The 18,435-nt window shown below is 45.3% G+C and overlaps 1 protein-coding gene across 2 annotated transcripts; it reads left to right on the top strand.

Annotated features, from left to right (window-relative positions):
- The first annotated feature begins 1,587 nt into the window (after window positions 1–1,587).
- Window positions 1,588–17,165, top strand: LOC141082864 (toll-like receptor 2). Of its 2 annotated transcripts, none has more exons than XM_073566880.1 (3): window positions 1,588–1,723; window positions 10,819–10,921; window positions 13,670–17,165. In XM_073566880.1, the coding sequence occupies exon 3, from the start codon at window positions 13,696–13,698 to the stop codon at window positions 16,198–16,200; it is 2,505 nt and encodes an 834-aa protein (XP_073422981.1). In that variant the 5' UTR covers window positions 1,588–1,723; window positions 10,819–10,921; window positions 13,670–13,695; the 3' UTR covers window positions 16,201–17,165. The 2 variants fall into 2 exon arrangements, with proteins under 2 accessions (XP_073422981.1, XP_073422980.1); XM_073566879.1 differs by lacking the exon at window positions 1,588–1,723 and adding an exon at window positions 9,289–9,416.
- The last annotated feature ends 1,270 nt before the right edge of the window (window positions 17,166–18,435 follow it).

Genomic DNA, 18,435 nt, shown 5'->3' with positions numbered 1-18,435 from the left:
CGGACCGGACCGCAACGCCCACCAGACTGGACCGCCCACCCCGGTGAGTATAATATAACATGTTTTTCTTCTCTTTCAGGTTACATCGGAGGCTTATCTACAGCATTACAGACTGCTGTAGATAAGCCCCCGATGTCTATGCCGGCAGGTGCAAGCCGAAAAAAAGGGTGACAGATTCCCTTTAAAGATGGCTTTGACTTTGACTGAGGCCCCAATACTCGCCTATGCAGATTTCTCACAGCTCTTCATCCTTCACACCGATGGAAGTCTACATGGCCTGGGGGGCCGTGCTATCGCAAATGCAGGAAGGGAAGGAATGAGTGATTGCCTATGCGAGCTGGTCTCTGCATGACTCGGAACAGGACCCAGACAATTACAGCTCCTTCAAGTTGGAAATGCTGGCGTTGGTTTCGGCGATGATTGAGAAGTTCGCCGAATTCTTGTCAAGGGCCCGAAGTCCTGCTGGGCACTGATAATAATCCCCTAGCCCACTTAGAAAATGCAAAATTGGGGGCCTTGGAGCAGTGATGGGTGGCCCTTATAGCGAAGTATCTGTACAAGATCACTTATCGGGCTGGAGCTGAGAATAAACACACTGCAGTGTTAACCTTTGAGCCAACGTGCTGTTGTGTGACTACTGCAGCGATAATCACTGAGCCACTGTGCTGCTCTATGAATACTGCAGTGCTAACCACTGAGCCACTGTGCTCCTCTATGAATACTACAGTGATAACCACTGAGCCTCCGTGCTGCTCTATGACTACAGTGCTAACCACTGAGCCAGCGCTGCTCTATGATTACAGTGCTAACCACTGAGCCAGTGCTGCTCAATGAATAAGGCAGTGCTAACCACTGGGTGTTGTTATATGAATACTACAATGCTACCCACTGAGCCTCCATGCAGCTCTATGAATACTATGATGCTACCCACTGAGCCTCCATGCTGCTCTATGATTACTGCGTTGCTAACCACTGAGCCACCGTGCTCCTCTATGAATACTACAGTGATAACCACTTAGTCACTGTGCTGCTCAATGAATACTGCAGTGCTATCAATGAGTCACCATGCTGCCCTAACCACAATGTTACTTTTGTGTGTCACAATGAGGATGAGAGCCAGACCACCATCTACATTTGTCTATCCTGTGCCCCCTTCTGTGAGCTACAGGTAATGCACAGCAGCGAACTACAGCCTGGGCATATAATCAAGAAAGTTTCTGTTCATTGTCAGCACAGTATCACACAGGATGGAATTAGATGCACCGACAGGGCCAGTTTTAGACATAGTGGGGCCCTGGGCAAAAGTTTAAAGTGGGGCTCCAAATGCTAACATTTTGCACCAGCACACAGAAACATTTTGGTTGTATTTACATGGAATTTAATGTTTTTTGCACTTTTTATTCAGGGTGCAGTTGGGCCCATTTGGTCTTGTAAACTGCGGTGTCTGTCCCCACGGCATGCATTTTGATAGCGCTGGGCCAGCCCGCCTGTGCTAATAGAAGGGTGTCACTACTAGGCTGGCCTGGATGCTGTGCATGGCCATAGTGTGAACAGCGCCGCATACAAGTGTTTTGCTGTGCATTAACATACCAGGCAACCGCCCCCTCCATATATTGGTAGGCTGCGAGCGGTTGTTTCATCGGTATTCTTGCACCTGTGTTGCCATCTTAATTATATGGGTCCACTGCATCCTGATAGTGCATTTGTCTGGAGGCCTGGACAGGTAAACCTTTTTGCTCTTTTGCTGTTTTCTATTTTTGTGCTGTATTAGTGTTAGGTACCCGTAAACGTGGAGATCTTTGGCGCAGGTTACGGGCTCACGTATTTTGGCCAAAATATCAGCTAATACTCCACATTTTTTAATGTGTTTTTTGCACTTTTTATTCAGGGTGCAGTTGGGCCCATTTTGTCTTGTAAATTGCGGTGTCTGTCCCCATGGCATGCATTTTAATGGCGCTGGGCAGCCAGCCTGTGCTAATAGAAGGGTGTCACTACTAGGCTGACTTGGATGCTGTGCATGGCCACAGTGTGAACAACGCCGCATACAAGTTTTTTTTTTATTGTGCATTAACCCCTTAAGCCCCAAGGGTGGTTTGCACGTTAATGACCAGGCCAATTTTTACAATTCTGACCACTGTCCCTTTATGAGGTAATAACTCTGAAACGCTTCCATGGATCCCGGTGATTCTGACATTGTTTTCTCGTGACATATTGTACTTCATGTTAGTGGTAAAATTTCATTCAAATAACTTGCGTTTATTTGTGAAAAAAACGGAAATTTGGCAAAAATTTTGAAAATTTTGTAATTTTCCAACTTTGAATTTTTATGCCCTTAAATCACAGAGATATAGCACACAAAAAACTGAATAAGTAACATTTCCCACATGTTTACTTTACATCAGCACAATTTTGAAACCAAAATTTTTTTTTGTTAGGAAGTTATAAGGGTTAAAAGTTGACCAGTGATTTCTCATTTTTGCAACACCATTTTATTTTTACGGACCACATCACATTTGAAGCCACTTTGAGGGGTCTATATGATAGAAAATACCCAAAAGTGACACCATTCTAAAAACTGCACCCCTTAAGGTGCTCAAAACCACATTCAAGAAGTTTATTAACCCTTTAGGTGCGTCACAGGAATTTTTTGAATATTTAAAAAAAAAAAAATGAACATTTAACTTTTTTTCACTAAAAAAATACTTAAGGTTCAATTTTTTTTAATTTACCAAGGGTAACAGGAGAAATTGGACTGCAAAAGTTATTGTGCAATTTGTCCTGAGTACGCCGATACCTGATATGTGGGGGGGAATGACTGTTTCGGCGCATGGCAGACCTCAGCAGGGAAAGAGCGCCATTTGACTTTTTCAATGCAAAATTGGCTGGAATTCAGATCGGACGCCATGTCGTGTTTGGAGAGCCCCTGATGTACCTAAACAGTGGAAACCCCCCCCAAGTGACCCCATTTTGGAAACTAGACCCCCCCCCAAGGAACTTATCTAGATATGTGGTGAGAACTTTGAACCCACAAGGGCTTCACAGAAGTTTATAACGTACAGCGGTACAAATAAAAAATCATATTTTTTCCACAAAAATGATCTTTTCACCCCCAATTTTTATTTTTCCAAGGGTAATAGGTCCCTAAAAGTTATTGTGCAATTTGTCCTGAGTGCGTGATACCCCACATGTGGGGGTAAACCACTATTTGAGCGCATGGCAGAGCTCGGAAGGGAAGCAGCGCTATTTGACGTTTTTGGCTGGAATTGAGATCAGACACCATGTCGCGTTTGGAAAGCCCCTGATGTACCAAAACAGTAGAATCCCCCATAAATTACACCATTTTGGAAACTAGACCCCCCAAGGAACTTATCTAGATGTGTGGTGAGCACTTTGAACCCCCCAGTGCTTCACAGAAGTTTATAACGCCCGTGTGTGAAAATACAAAAATTGTATTTTTTCCACAAACATGATCTTTTAGTCACCAATTTTTTTCATTTTCCCAAGGGTACAAGGAGAAATTGGACCCCAAAAGTTGTTGTCCAATTTGTCCTGAGTACGCTGATACCTCGTATGTGGGAGAAAACTACTGTATGGGCACACGTCGGGGCTCGGAAGGGAAGTAGTGACGTTTTGGAATGCAGACTTTGATGGATTGGTCTGCGGGTGTCATGTGCGTTTGGAGAGCCCCTGATGTACCTAAACTATTGAAACTCCCCACAAGTGACCCTATTTTGGAAACTAGACCCCCCACGGAACTTATCTAGATGTGTGGTGAGCACTTTGAACCCCCAAATGCTTCACAGAAGTTTATAACGCCTGGGCGTGAAAATAAAAAAATCATTTTTTTCCACATAAATGATATTTTTGCCCCCAATTTTTGTAAAACACTGTTTGGGCGCATGGCAGAGCTTGGAAGGGAATGAGCACCATTTGACTTTTTCAACGCAGAATTGGCTGGAATTGAGATCAGACACCATGTTGCATTTGGAGAGCACCTGATGTGCCCAAACAGTGGAAACCCCCCAATTATAACTCCAACCCTAACCCCAACACACCCGTAACCCTAATCTGAGCCCTAGCCCTAACCCTAACCCTAACCCTAATGGGAAAATGGAAATAAATACTTTTTTTTAAATTTTATTATTTTTCCCTAACTAAGGGGCTGATAACGGGAGGTTTGATTTACTATTTATGGTGGGTTTTTATGTTTGGCAGCTGTCGCACGCTAAAAGACGCTTTTTATTGTAAAAATAGTTTTTGCATCACCACATATTGAGAGCTATAATTTTTCCGTATTTTGACCCACCGAGTCATGTGAGGTCTTATTCTTTGCGGGACGAGTTGACGTTTTTATCGGTACTATTTTTGGGCACGTGACATTATTTGATCGCTTTTTATTCCGATTTTTGGGACGCAGAATGAACAAAAACCAGCGTTTCATGAATTTCTTTTGGGGGGGTGCGTTTACACCGTTCCGCGTGCGGTAAAATTGATAAAGCGCTTTTATTCTTCGCGTCAGTACGGTTACAGCGATACCTCATTTAGGTCGTTTTTTTATGTTTTGTCATTTTTTTTTGCAATGAAAACAATTTTATATAAAATATAATTATTTTTGCATCGCTTTATTCTGCGAGCTATAACTTTTTTATTTTTTTGCGGATGATGCTGTATGGCGGCTCGTTTTTTGCGGGACAAGATGACGTTTTCAGTGGTACCATGGATATTTATATGCGTCTTTTTGATCGCGCATTATTGCACTTTTTGTTCGGTGGTATGATAATAAATCATTATTTTTTGCTTCGTTTTTTATTTTTTAAGGGGTTCGCTAAAGGGGTTAACTAATGGGACAGTTTTATAGGGCGGGTCGCTACGGACGCGGCGATACCAAATATGTGTACTTTTATTTTTGTTTTTTTTTTTTTTATTGTCAAAAAAGGAATTTATTGGGGAATATATTATATTTTTTTTTTTTTTTTTTTTTTACTAATTTATTTAGCTTTTTTTTTTTTACTTTACTACATAGTCCCAGGTGGGACATCACTGTCCTGTGACAGATCGCTGATCTGTCACATCACAGATCACTGTGACAGATCAGCAATCTGTCACAGGCAGTTCTGCAGACTTCCTCATGCCTGCGCTTTGCAGGCAGTGAGGAAGTCAGCTCCCTACAGGCCCCCGTCGCCATCTTGGATCCGGGGGCCTGTAGGGAAAGAGTCCCCCGCAGCAGCGCTGCACATTGCGCTGCCGTGGGGGGCTCAGGGAAGCACGGAGGGAGCCCCCTCCCTACCGAAGCTTCCCTTTAACTCCCGGTACACTGCGATCGTGTTTGATCGCGGTGTACAAGGGGTTAACGTGTCGGGGGCGGTCCGTGACCGCCCCTGACACATTGTGCCGGGTGTCAGCTGTGATAATCAGCTGACACCCGGCCGCGATCAGCGGCGCTCACCACGTGGGCGCCGCTGATCGCATTAGACGTACTATCCCGTCCTTGGGAATTAAGTCCCAGGGCATATGGACGGGATAGTATGTCTAATGGCAGAAAGGGGTTAATATACCAGGCAACTGCCCCCTCCATGTATTGGTAGGTTGTGAGTATAATACACTCCCCATGGGCCTTTACAGAGTATACTGCAGCCCCCCACACACACACAGTATAATGCAGCCCCCTCATGGTATAATGTAGACACACACACAAATTATAATGCAGCCCCCTTAGGGTATAATGCAGACACTCACAGTATAATGCAGCCCCCTCAGAGTATACTGCAGCCCCACACACACACACACAGTATAATGCAGCCCTCTCATGGTATAATGTAGACACACACACAAATTATAATGCAGCCCCCTCAGAGTAAAATGCAGCCACCCACACACACACACAGTATAATGCAGCCCCCTCATGGTATAATGTAGACACACACACAAATTATAATGCAGCCCCCTCAGAGTATACTGCAGCCCCCTCAGAGTAAAATGCAGCCCCCCCCCACACACACAGTATAATTCAGCCCCCTCATGGTATAATGTAGACACACACACAAATTATAATGCAGACACTCACAGTATACTGCAGCCCCACATGCACATAGTATAACGCAGCCTCCTCAGGGTTTAATGCAGACACACACACAGTATAAGGCTACGGCCACACTATCAGTATTTGGTATTTTTTCTCAGCATTTGTAAGCCAAAACCGGGTAAGGAACAATCAGAGGACAAGGTATAATAGAAACAAGTCACCAATTCTGCATGTTTCACCCACTGCGGGTTTTGGCTTACAACTACTGATGTGAAATACTGACAGTGCGGCCGTGGCCTAATGCAGATGTGGCGCCCCTGAGGCTCAGTCGCCACAGAGGTACTGCACCTCCTCCTGAGGTGTGGTATCCCACCATCCAGGTAAGGTGGAGACTCCCAACCACGCTCCAACACCTGCACCCCACACCACACCACAAAGTAGTGTAGCAAAGCACCTTCGGCGGCTCCCTGCTTGGAGTATAGCAAAGCACCCATTGGTGGCTCCCTGCTTGGAACAGGAAACGTGCTGGGAGGTGGGTGGAGTTAGATGACATTACAAAGAGCGGGAAGAGTTTAGGACAACAGTGAGTTGAGTGAGGCAGTTGGTTAGAGAGCTGGAGAGAAGAAGATCCCCGTAGAGAGGGATAGATGGATGGAAGTGCTGCAGCAGATCCCAGTGACCTGGGTCTGCTGGCACGGGAAAGGGAGAGAGAGCAACGTAGCCTGAAAGCCTGATTCTCCATAGAAAGAAAGGATTAGTATGGAACGTGAGGAGTAAAAGGGAACAGAGGACGTGGGTTAGAGGAGAACCCTTCCTAGAAGTTCTAAGCGCAAGGCCGGGGCCCGGTCCCTGAGGTTGTATGGATACTAATGGTCCTGCAGCAGACACCGGAGGAATAGAAGTTGTCACCACTTTATTCCCACACAAGACTTAGGGGCACAACAGCAACTGGATAGTGAGCCGGGACTTAGTAGCAAGGAGTCCCTGAAGCAGGCTACAGCTGTCTGCCGTACAAGTAGAGTTCATAAGAACATCGGACAGGAGGAACTCCAGTATAACTCAGTACTAGGAGTACTTCTCTCAAAGGCACTATAAAAGGAGACATTCCGAAAAGGCACATGTTGGCGGACTGTTGGAAAGGAGTATTCCATCTGGCCTGGAGGTTGACTGAGCCCCTGACCTGGAGGACACGGCACGGAAGCAGGCACCTGTTTGTACAGCAGACTGTGAGTAAAGCTTTGGAACTAAATGCCCTGGTGTCCTCCACTCATTCCTGCGCCAGCCCGTCCAGCACTGCTACATCCCTCGCGCCTGACACTACACCATCTACAGTACGTGTCACTTCACCTACTCTGCCCTGGGACTACAGCCCTGCCTGTGGAGGGCTATAACATCACTGCTGCACCCACACCATGTGTCCCAGAGGATCTGTCTGCAGCGTTGGCTTACATCTTCATCGCCGAACACCACAGGTGGCGTCATGAATCACTTATAAACTTTCATCACCATACGCACACTGAAACAACTCAATTTACAATGGGCGCCCAGGGCCACGGGCCGGGTCCCAGCTGCCGTGACATCTCCCATTGAGGACCATCGGGCCCGGTACCGAGTACCCCACAGCCCTGGGTGTGAGGGCGACCCACAGACACACAGTCCAGCATTATTACACACACAAACACACATTAATACAGACACACACAATACTTACCTCTCTCCGTTGCCCCGCTGCTCTGACTTCTGCAGCTCCCCTGCTGGCACAGCGTGGCGCACGATGAAGTGACGTCATCACGCGCCCGCTGAGTCAGAAGCAGAGGGGGAATCATGGGAGGGGGAGCGTCATCTGACTCTCTCTTCTCCATCACCGCATTCTTTTAACTGTATTGGTGTCTATGATGTTGAATGGGGGGGGGGCGGCCCCTCTCACTCACGAGCCCCATAGCGACCGCTTGATGTGCCGCTATTAGCGATACGCCACTGGCTGGGGGCCCCTGAAGGAGCGGGGGCCCTAGGCAGATGCCTGGTCTGCCTGCCCCTAACGCTGGCCATGTACACAGCTCAGCAGACAGTATCACACAACACAGGATTAGATACACGGCTCAGCAGACAGTATCACACAGGATAGGATTAGATACACAGCTCAGCAGACAGTATCACACATGAGAGGATTAGATACACAGCTCAGCAGTCAGTATCACACAGGAGAGGATTAGATACATGGCTCAGCAGACAGTATCACACATGAGAGGATTAGATACACAGCTCAGCAGTCAGTATCACACAGGATAGGATTAGATACATGGCTCAGCAGACAGTATCACACATGAGAGGATTAGATACACAGCTCAGCAGTCAGTATCACACAGGAGAGGATTAGATACATGGCTCAGCAGACAGTATCACACATGAGAGGATTAGATACACAGCTCAGCAGTCAGTATCACACAGGAGAGGATTAGATACATGGCTCAGCAGACAGTATCACACATGAGAGGATTAGATACACAGCTCAGCAGTCAGTATCACACAGGATAGGATTAGATACATGGCTCAGCAGACAGCATCACACAGGAGAGGATTAGATACACAGCTCAGCAGACAGTATCACACAGGATAGGATTAGATACACAGCTCAGCAGACAGTATCACACATGAGAGGATTAGATACATGGCTCAGCAGACAGCATCACACAGGAGAGGATTAGATACACTGCTCAGCAGTCAGTATCACACAGGATAGGATTAGATACATGGCTCAGCAGACAGTATCACACAGGATAGGATTAGATACACAGCTCAGCAGACAGTATCACACAGGATAGGATTAGATACACAGCTCAGCAGACAGTATCACACAGGATAGGATTAGATACACAGCTCAGCAGACAGTATCACACATGAGAGGATTAGATACACAGCTCAGCAGTCAGTATCACACAGGATAGGATTAGATACACAGCTCAGCAGACAGTATTACACAGGAGAGGATTAGATACATGGCTCAGCAGTCAGTATCACACAGGATAGGATTACATACATGGTTCAGCAGACAGTATCACACAGGATAGGATTAGATACACAGCTCAGCAGTCAGTATCACACAGGATAGGATTAGATACACAGCTCAGCAGACAGTATCACACAGGATAGGATTAGACACATGGCTCAGCAGACAGTATCACACAGGATAGGATTAGATACACGGCTCAGCAGACAGTATCACACAGGATACACGAGCACGGCTAGGAAAGAGTTACTCTTCTGGGCTGGGATGATGGGAGTAGTGACACACCTCCTGCTCAGGGGCCTCCGTCGATCACCAGGGCTGGAGAGCAGGGAGGATGTGTGCTGAGGAGAGGCCTCCAGTCCTTGCTGAGGGTCCTCCGCTGTGGGGGTGAGTGCTCCGAATTGTCTACACTTCTCTGTTCTGTAAGTTGTCTTCACAGCTCTACACATGCTGGGAGTTGTAGCGATGATCGGCTTAGAATAAACTGGGCATGATGTGATTCTAAACTCCCGCACATGATATCAGTATAACTAGTGCGATCTGTCCTCATCACTTTCTTTTATGCCTCGGGTTCCTGTAGATGGTGTTTCTGACTCTTGGTCATGGAAGTTGTTAGCTGTCTCGTAATACTACGTCATATAGCTGTTTTGTGTCTTTCTTAGTCCTTCTTGAGCGACAGCTCCTGAGGACTGAATTCTGCAGTGCCTGCCAGGATCAGAGCTCCCATATTCCAGCATTGTTAGCACTTTTCCCTTCCACCGTCCATCACCTTAGCCCGCCAGTCATGTGAATTGGATATAAATGATGGCGCATTAGTCATTTTCCCATCACATTTGCTGGATCTGACCTGCGATTATAATGTGACTGTGTTGTCGCCTGCGCCCCTTATCTCCCAATAGTTAGGACTGCCAGGCAATGCGTAACAATGGCGGCTCCCCTCCGCTCTCTGTTTGCGGTTCTTCCTTTTGCTCCCGTAGAACCTGTCCCCTTGACACATTGATATTAATTAAATTCCACCCCAGAGCTTATCGCCATCCGCCGTCCTAGTAATGCGCGCATGGAGGTAATTGCTGGGCGTGAAGACTTATTTCTGCCGCTTCGCTTTGTGTGAACGATTGTCTTGTGTTTAGTGGGACGCGCCAGCGCAAAGTGTCATTCGATGTGACACCCATTTCCACATTATGCTGGGAAAGCATCCAAGTGATCCCAGATGTGGCCGACTGTAAACTTGGCACCTTCTCAGAGTGAGAACATGGTTGTAACTGTTCCTTCATAATGGTGGGCTATACTCTACGTCACCATGGAGATTTCAGTATTCAGGACCCTCGGCAGGCGAGGGATCCTGTATGCATAGTGCCTGTGTGTGGTCACTTCACGGTTAGTGTTATGGAGGAGGTGACAACTTCTACCTCATTTCTGCCTGACAAACAGGCATTTCAAGTTTTGGCTCACAGTCTCCAGGGGCCGTGTCACTTGCTGCTTTCTAGTCATTATGTAGAATTCCTCTAAATTAATTCTCCCTGGAAACGCAGCTGCGTCATGGCCTCATAGTACAAAAGTCTTGGGTTTCATGTATCGGGTGCTGAGAACTTCAGATTTTTCTCACTTCCATTCAATATTACCGAGACCTCAACATGACTGATCATGTCACCAACTGGTGGCAAAACTGACATCTCATGATGGTGGTAATTTGATGGGTTGCTAAGGGTCACACTTGTTAAGACCACGTCTAGAGGTTCTAAAACGGCTGATAACCTGGAATCTGACTGATATTTTCCATCCTTCTCAGTAACCATCCAAGTTCCGGATGAAGATAAAGGCTCCGAACTTTACAACGCGATTCCATGTCCTCCCCTGACGTCTGCGGAGCCCACAATAATGAATTCTTTGAGGTAAATGCTGCGATGAGTGTGTAGAGCATGTCTGACTGACTGATCTCTAGGACTAAGTGTCCATTTAGCTGCTTATTTACATGGCCAATAAAATGTATAGGAAGAGCAATGGTCACACAGCATCGTGTTATCGGCAGCACATCTCATGCTGCAGACAATGCCGATTTTCATTATGAGATAAACTATCTGATCACATTTTGCATGAGCGTTTTGCTTAAGTGTTGGGTGATCAACAGCATGTTTCCATCAGCCAATATTGCCAATTATCTTTCAAAAAAGGCCTTTTAGGGATATCAGGGAGCTCTAGACTTGTCCTCAACTAGCAGCTGGCAAGGAGCCCACATACGTAGTTCTGGCCGGAGGGCCTCCCATTACAGCCCAAGACAAGTATGGCCCAGCAGAATCGCCGGGACTAGAATTGGTTAAGAAGATCTTCAGTCCAGTTCCCAGATCACTAATTTGTGGCTGTTGTCTGATAAACTTGCGAGCGTCTGTAATTTTTCTTGGTGTGATTGTCACATGTACGTCATGCCACAATGGTAAACTCAGAGCCAAGAATGCCATCAGGTAAGAGGTGGTTCACAGAGTTCCCGTCAACGACCGCAGATTAGCCTTGTGGCCGATGCTCATCAAGGTGCAATCAAAAGATCACCCGTGACTGAAGTAGTCAGCAGGCCCCTAATGACTGCAGGGCAGCCAGTGTTTTCTACAGGAGATCTCCCCATTTTCTGACATTTCTGGAAGAGGTGGACGTGTCAGACTGTCAAGCTTCAAGTGCAGCATGCATCATATAGTGACATTGCTGTCCTGAGGACCACCACACATTTTGGATTCCTCTCTGCAGCAGCCACCCCTCAGCAGAAAGGTTCATTACAGACTATAGAGAGGAGGCAAATCTTTGTACACATCCGCTGATCCCTCCCTATATCCACCACTGAACATTTAGATTTTTTTCCATGGCAAGAGTCTGACATCCTGGAAAACAATCAGTGATTACAGGTGGATTAGCGGCATACCCCACCCCCATCTCTGCTGAGAGGAGTGGAGATGTCTGTTGTCTGCAATCCAAGACTCTGGGCCAAAAAACTCAAGGAGGCATGAAAGTATTTGCAGAGAGTAGAAGAGTGGAAAGGGAAGCTGCATTAGTATGTGACAAAGAGGTGCTAACTGGAGGTGGCCATTGTTATGGCTGCAGGTTGGGAGAGGGTGCTAATTACATAACATATAGTCATACTGGAGAAATCTGCATACCACTATTGGAGAGAGTCCAAACGCAACTCATCTGAGAGGTTTCCAGAAGGTTGAGACCTGTCCACCAAAGTCTCCCCATTTCCAGGATAGTTGGCGAGCTTGAACATAAACAAATAATTGCATAAATGCTGTGACCCTGAGTGACCTCTCACGAACAAACTGTTAGACGTGTTAGGCTAGTTTCAAACTAGCGTATGGAGGAGCTGCGGACGGCTGCAGGCTTCCTCCGTGAAGCTCCGCCACTGCCACGCTTCCTCCTTTCAGCTCCACCTCTGTCGGCATGCGGCCTGCGTACCCTATCTTTAGCATTAGGTACGCAGGCCGTGCCGATGAATGCGGATGCCGCCGCATGCGTCTTTTTGACGGTGCGGCGACCGCACCAAAATGCAACACGTTGCATTTGGCGCAGGTCGCCGCTCCGTCAAAAAGACGCATGCAGCGGAATCAGCATTCATTGGCATGGCCTGCGTACCTAATGCTAAAGATAGGGTACGCATGCCTACATAGGCGGGGCTGAACGGAAGAGGCGCGGCAGGGGGAGGAGCTTCACGGAGGAAGCCCGCAGCCCTCTGCATGTCGACCATATGCTAGTGTGAAACTAGCCTTAGTCAGGAGTCCAAGATCAAAAGCCATGAAGGTACGTCATAAACAGATTAGAGCAGAAGAGGATAAACAGATTAGAGCAGAAGGGGATAAACAGACGGATGGTCAGAACGAGGTTCAAGGTCAGGCAACGAAAGATCAACAAACAGGAAGCAAGACACAGACAGACAAACCACTCAATAGCTGAATATACGTCTGGGAGAAAGAGCCCAGGTTAGTATCCTGGCAATCACCTGGGATAAAGAACACCTGGAGACAGCCATTGCCTCCCAGTCTCAGATTGGACAGGTGAGCTGTCAATCAACACACTGACAGCTCGGCACGCCCTTGCACCAGACTGGACGACTGAGCTGTCAAAGTACTGACAACTTTCGCACGGTCCTGCACCAGATTGGACGGTTGTATGGAGGTCTCCCGATTTTCCCTTGAAGGCATATGTCAAGGGCAAGAAGGAACCACATGTTTGACCCTTAGGAGGTCAGATAGTATTAAATGCCATTTTCTTCAATAAAAACACATTTATATACCCAGTAGGTGGTATCACACAGGTAATAGGTGGTGTCACAAAGGACAAAATTGGTACAGTAGCTCAGCAACCAGAATCACACGATAGGATTAGATTTATGGCTCAGAAAACGGTAACACGTTAGTATTAGGTGCAGCAACTTAACATACAGAATCACGCATTATAGGATTAGGTGCAGTAGCTCATCATACAGTATCACACATGGATATGACTAGATACCCAACTTAGAAGACAGTAAAATGCATAAATAGAATTAGAAACAGGGCTTGGTATACAGTATTACACATGCTAGGATTAGATATACAGCTGACTGAGGTGGAACTTTGTCATTAATAAATCAATACTAATATTTGTCATTTTTCTTTTAGAGAGAGAAGATGTGGAGGATTTAGTTATGTTTCTCCAAAATGGTCAATTGCTGGTGCTTCTCTTCCTCTTTGGAGCCATTGAGCTGTGTGAGTCGATATGTGAAATCTCTCTGAGTGGGAAACATGTCAACTGCAAAGGAGAAAAGCTGGACTATATCCCTCAGGACTTGTCGGAGGAACTGGAATATCTGGACTTTTCCTATAATATACTCACTCACCTGGTCCCGGGCAGCTTGTCGCGTTACCCATACTTGCATACGTTAAACCTTAGCTTCAATAATATTTCCAGAATAGAAAATGGGTCATTCGAAGTCAACTTCCTTCTAAGGAACCTGAGTCTGTTCAATAACTCCCTCATGGAGATCCCAGCCTCATCCTTGGAGTCTCTGAACGGACTGCAGATCCTTGATGTGTCCAATAACTTCTACAGGTTCTCAACACTGAGTGAAGAGTTTACCACATTGGTGAATTTACAAGAATTATCTATTGGTGGTCCTTTGGTTTCTAGCATTCTAAGAGATGACTTCCGAGTCCTCCAGAATATCAGTCTCCAGAAGTTTTCTTTGAAAACCAAATCAAGTTTGGAAAATTACGAGCCGGGGGCTTTCTTGGAACTGAACACTGAAGTCTTGTGGCTGGACATTGCCCTGGATGGTAATTCCTCTTTGCTACCCTATATTTTAATGGACTTGGCACAAAAAAAGTTGACCACTCTTCGGTTTCGAAACTTATTCGAGTTTTCTTATTATGAAGGTGCCTTGGATATATTTTCCTTCTTGCCTGCCATTGGTGTAAGAGATCTGGTCTTCTATAGAGGAAAATTTAACGAGAATCTTCTCCGCCAGGTCCTGCAGAACGTTCAGATTTCTAACATCGAAAACCTTCTACTGCTCTCTATAGACTTTGCACGTTCCTTGAACGCCAATAAGTCGGATGTGGCGATTAATAACTTAACTCTGCAGAATTTGATCATACAGGATGTCACTAACCCTGACATCCTGAGATTTGACTGGACCTTCACTTGGTTCAGCCAAGTCAATCACCTGAGCATCATCAATGTCAACTTCAACTTTGTTCCCTGTGACGCTTGGGGTGAAATGGCTAATGTCAAGATTCTAAATATATCAGGAAACCGGTTATTCGCCAGCTACCTGTTCAACTCATTGTGTGCACTAAATATACTACCGAAAATTCACACATTCAACATTAGTAATAATCAAATACACAGTCTGAAGACCATTTCGCGGTTGACTGCCAACTGGCCACAGCTCACCAAGGTGGATATGGCGAATAATTTCATTGGGAGCCTCAATGAGTCTTGTGTATGGCAAAACAACATCAAAACCCTAATCCTAATAAACAATCTACTCACAGTGGATGTGTTTCAATGCCTACCTATAACTCTAGAATATCTCGACATGTCAAATTCCCAACTGGATCGTCTGGATATGAATTATTTTCTCCAAGCTATCAACCTAACAGAGCTTATTCTACGAAATAATAAAATCAAGTTTATACCAACAGGCTGGCAAAGCCCTAATCTCCAGGTCCTGTCACTTGAAGGGAACTCTTTTGGAGTCATCGATCAAGGATCTTTTGAAAACTTGAACCAATTGAGAACTTTAACTGCTGGGAACAATCCTTATCATTGTACATGTGTTCTTCATGCTTTCATCACAGAGACTCTGAATGAGGGGTCTTTGACTCTCCTTGACTGGCCAGAAAACTACTACTGCTATCATCCTCTAAACCTTGTAGATACCAGGATTGAATTCTTCAGTCCAGGGAAACTAGAGTGTGATGTCCGTTTGGTAGTGGCCGCCTCTGTCTCGGTGACGGCTTTCATTGTCATCATCTGCATGTTGCTTTGCTATAGGTTTGATGTCCCCTGGTATTTGAAAGCGACGTGGCAAGTAATTCAGTCCAAATACCGGTCCAAGAAAGATGAGGAGACGAGAGAATACGCCTATCATGCCTTCATATCATATAGCTACTCGGATGCAGATTGGGTAAGAGGAGTATTACTGCCTCGTCTAGAGAACTCCAACCCTCCATACAGAGTTTGCATTCACGAACGAGACTTTCTTCCTGGGAGATGGATCATTGACAACATCATCGAAAACATTGAGAACAGCCGCAAGATCATCTTTGTCTTGTCTCATAACTTCGTCAATAGTGAATGGTGCAACTACGAACTCTACTTTGCTCACCAGAGGGCCATTGGCCATGCCTTTGAAGATGTCATACTCGTAGTCAAAGAAAACGTCAGTATGGAGGACCTACCAAAAAGGTTCTGCAGGCTGAGAAAAATGCTTAGCACTAAAACTTATCTTGAATGGCCCTTGGAGGAAAACCGACAGCCATTTTTCTGGGTCCAACTTAAGAGCATCCTGGGTAAAGGCAGCCAAAGTATTTCAGGACAGGAAAATATTTCATTGGTAACTGACACCGTTACCGTGGTCGTAGATGGTAGTTCGGAAGAATCTCTAACTATGACCACAAAATGTAATCTCAACCTACCAGGTAGCTGAAAATATGTGATTGGTCATGGTGGGATTTTATCTACCAGAGTCCACTTTCAAGCATCAGTTAATTCTGCATTAAACCTCAGTATTGTTACAAAAGTCTATCACCTTTCATACTCCAGAGCAGCATTCACAATATTGTAGGTTTACTCAAATCTTACCATTGTCCCCTGCTGATTCAGACATGTTATAACTAAAATAATGTAAAGCATCGGAGCGCAGTGCGGAAATTTAGACTAGGGCTATGTTGCACAATTGTGAATTTAGCTCTGGATGTGACTGGAGTTTGGGGCATGGCGTAAAGCAATGATTTCACGTATAACATAATGGTGATAGTTGAGCTGGGATTATATGTGGCTTTTTACCTACCTTTTGTATAATATATCTACTGTGAACTAACCTTTTAGATAAAAAAAAAAAAAAAAAAAATATCTATTTTTGGATATAACATTTTTCTTCTGGTATTTTTGCATAAAATACATCAAAAAGCAACACGTGAAAATATTTGTGAAACAAAAAAGAAGCTAGAGAAAAAGCTTACAGTATATTTTTTGCGGGCATAAAGAAGGTCTCAGGCTGTTTTTCTTCTTTTGTAATTCTGACATTAATATGAAAAAACACATGTAGAAAAAGTCCATGTGCCAAAAAATATTTTTAATTGGCTTCGTTTTTATAAACGTAATAAAACACCATAAAAGCAGACAATTTTTTTTTTTATGTGGATTAGCAAGCCAAGAAAACTGGTGTGAAGGAGGCCTCAAACCTATTACGGACAGAAAATAAAGTAGCTGACCTCCATCTGCCCGCCAACCCCATGCCCCACAAAGGGCGCTTAATGTGCAGTATTACTGAGCCGTGATATGAAGGATTTTCCTGCATTGTACATGATGTGTATATATATATATATTATCTGTTACATCTTTGTAATTATATTTATCTTTTATAGATAACCAGTAAAATCCTCATCACCATGCCTTGTCTTCTATTTTTTGGGCTCTTTAAACCTGTGGAATAGGTTAGTCAGTCCTTTAGATTTGATTCACCACGAGGGTCGCCGAGTCTGCCCGGTAAGACGAGGGTAGGCGGGTCTGCCCGGTAAGACGAGGGTAGGCGGGTCTGCCCGGTAAGACGAGGGTAGGCGGGTCTGCCTGAAAGTCAATATGAACCCTTTATCAAGCCTTGCCATATGACAGGATAAAAGCCAAACCAGAATCTGTTTGCAGACACATTTTTTAGGGGTATTGCCTCTCATCACTACAAAGTATGAGATCTGGTTTGGCTAGGTGAGAGAATTAAGACTGAAATCTAAGGGGTAACGTTTCTCCTTGTGGTAACTGATAATCCAGGCCTGATATGTCAGAGTGAGGAGACTTATATGCCATGCATTAATTTCCCAGATGAGCATGCATGACATATAAATCTCCTTACACTGACATGCCAGGCCTGGATTATCAGTTACCACAAGGAGAAACGTTTGAGAGTGCTCAGTTTGTGCCAGCCATGTCTTCATATTAACATGTCAATCATCAAGATCAAACTAGCAGCAAGGAGGAGGGCAGTCCGGAATAAAGAATGTGAGTACGGTATATTCCTATAACCGGACATGATTACCCAGGTCTTCCATCCATGAGAGATTAGTTGGGTCCGCAGTTATACACAGCACAGATGGCACTATCACATGAGACCAGCTTTGATTTGTAGTTTTACAGCAGCAGAAGGCCAATAGGTTGCAGACTACTAATGTAGAGGATACATTCAAACTTCCCGGGATCAATGTCTGCTAGGTTAGGGAGCACGGTGCCATATGGAGACCTTAGCCCCTCTGTGCCCATTCTACATGCCAGTACCAGCCCCAATAACTGCTCGTTTGGACAATGTCCATGGATCACACTGATGCTGGAGTAGGAAGTTATCTGCCCCCCAGATATAGAATTTGGGGGTCCAGTTTCTGTTGCCTCCATCATTGGCTGTGCTGAGAAATGTTACCCATAAATATAGAATGGATGCCACAGACAAGCTTCCTCTATTTATTCTGGCGATTCAATAAATAAAAGAAAAAAATGACAAGAAGGAAAAGAGAATCACTGAGTCACAGAAGGAAACTCGGGCGAGGAATTCAGGAAGTGATGTGAAGCTGTCGATACGGAGTACACAGCCATCAAATCGCTCAATTAATGGGATATTTTCCTGTTCTTTTTCAACACCTCATTGTTTCTTGGCAGAACCTTTCTGAGTCCCCTG

Source organism: Dendrobates tinctorius, unplaced genomic scaffold (genome assembly GCF_039654945.1).
Source record: "Dendrobates tinctorius isolate UK_male_01 unplaced genomic scaffold, ASM3965494v1 ptg000019l, whole genome shotgun sequence".
Classification (NCBI taxonomy): Eukaryota; Metazoa; Chordata; class Amphibia; order Anura; family Dendrobatidae; genus Dendrobates; species Dendrobates tinctorius.
This window is presented reverse-complemented; position numbering and strand designations above follow the sequence as displayed.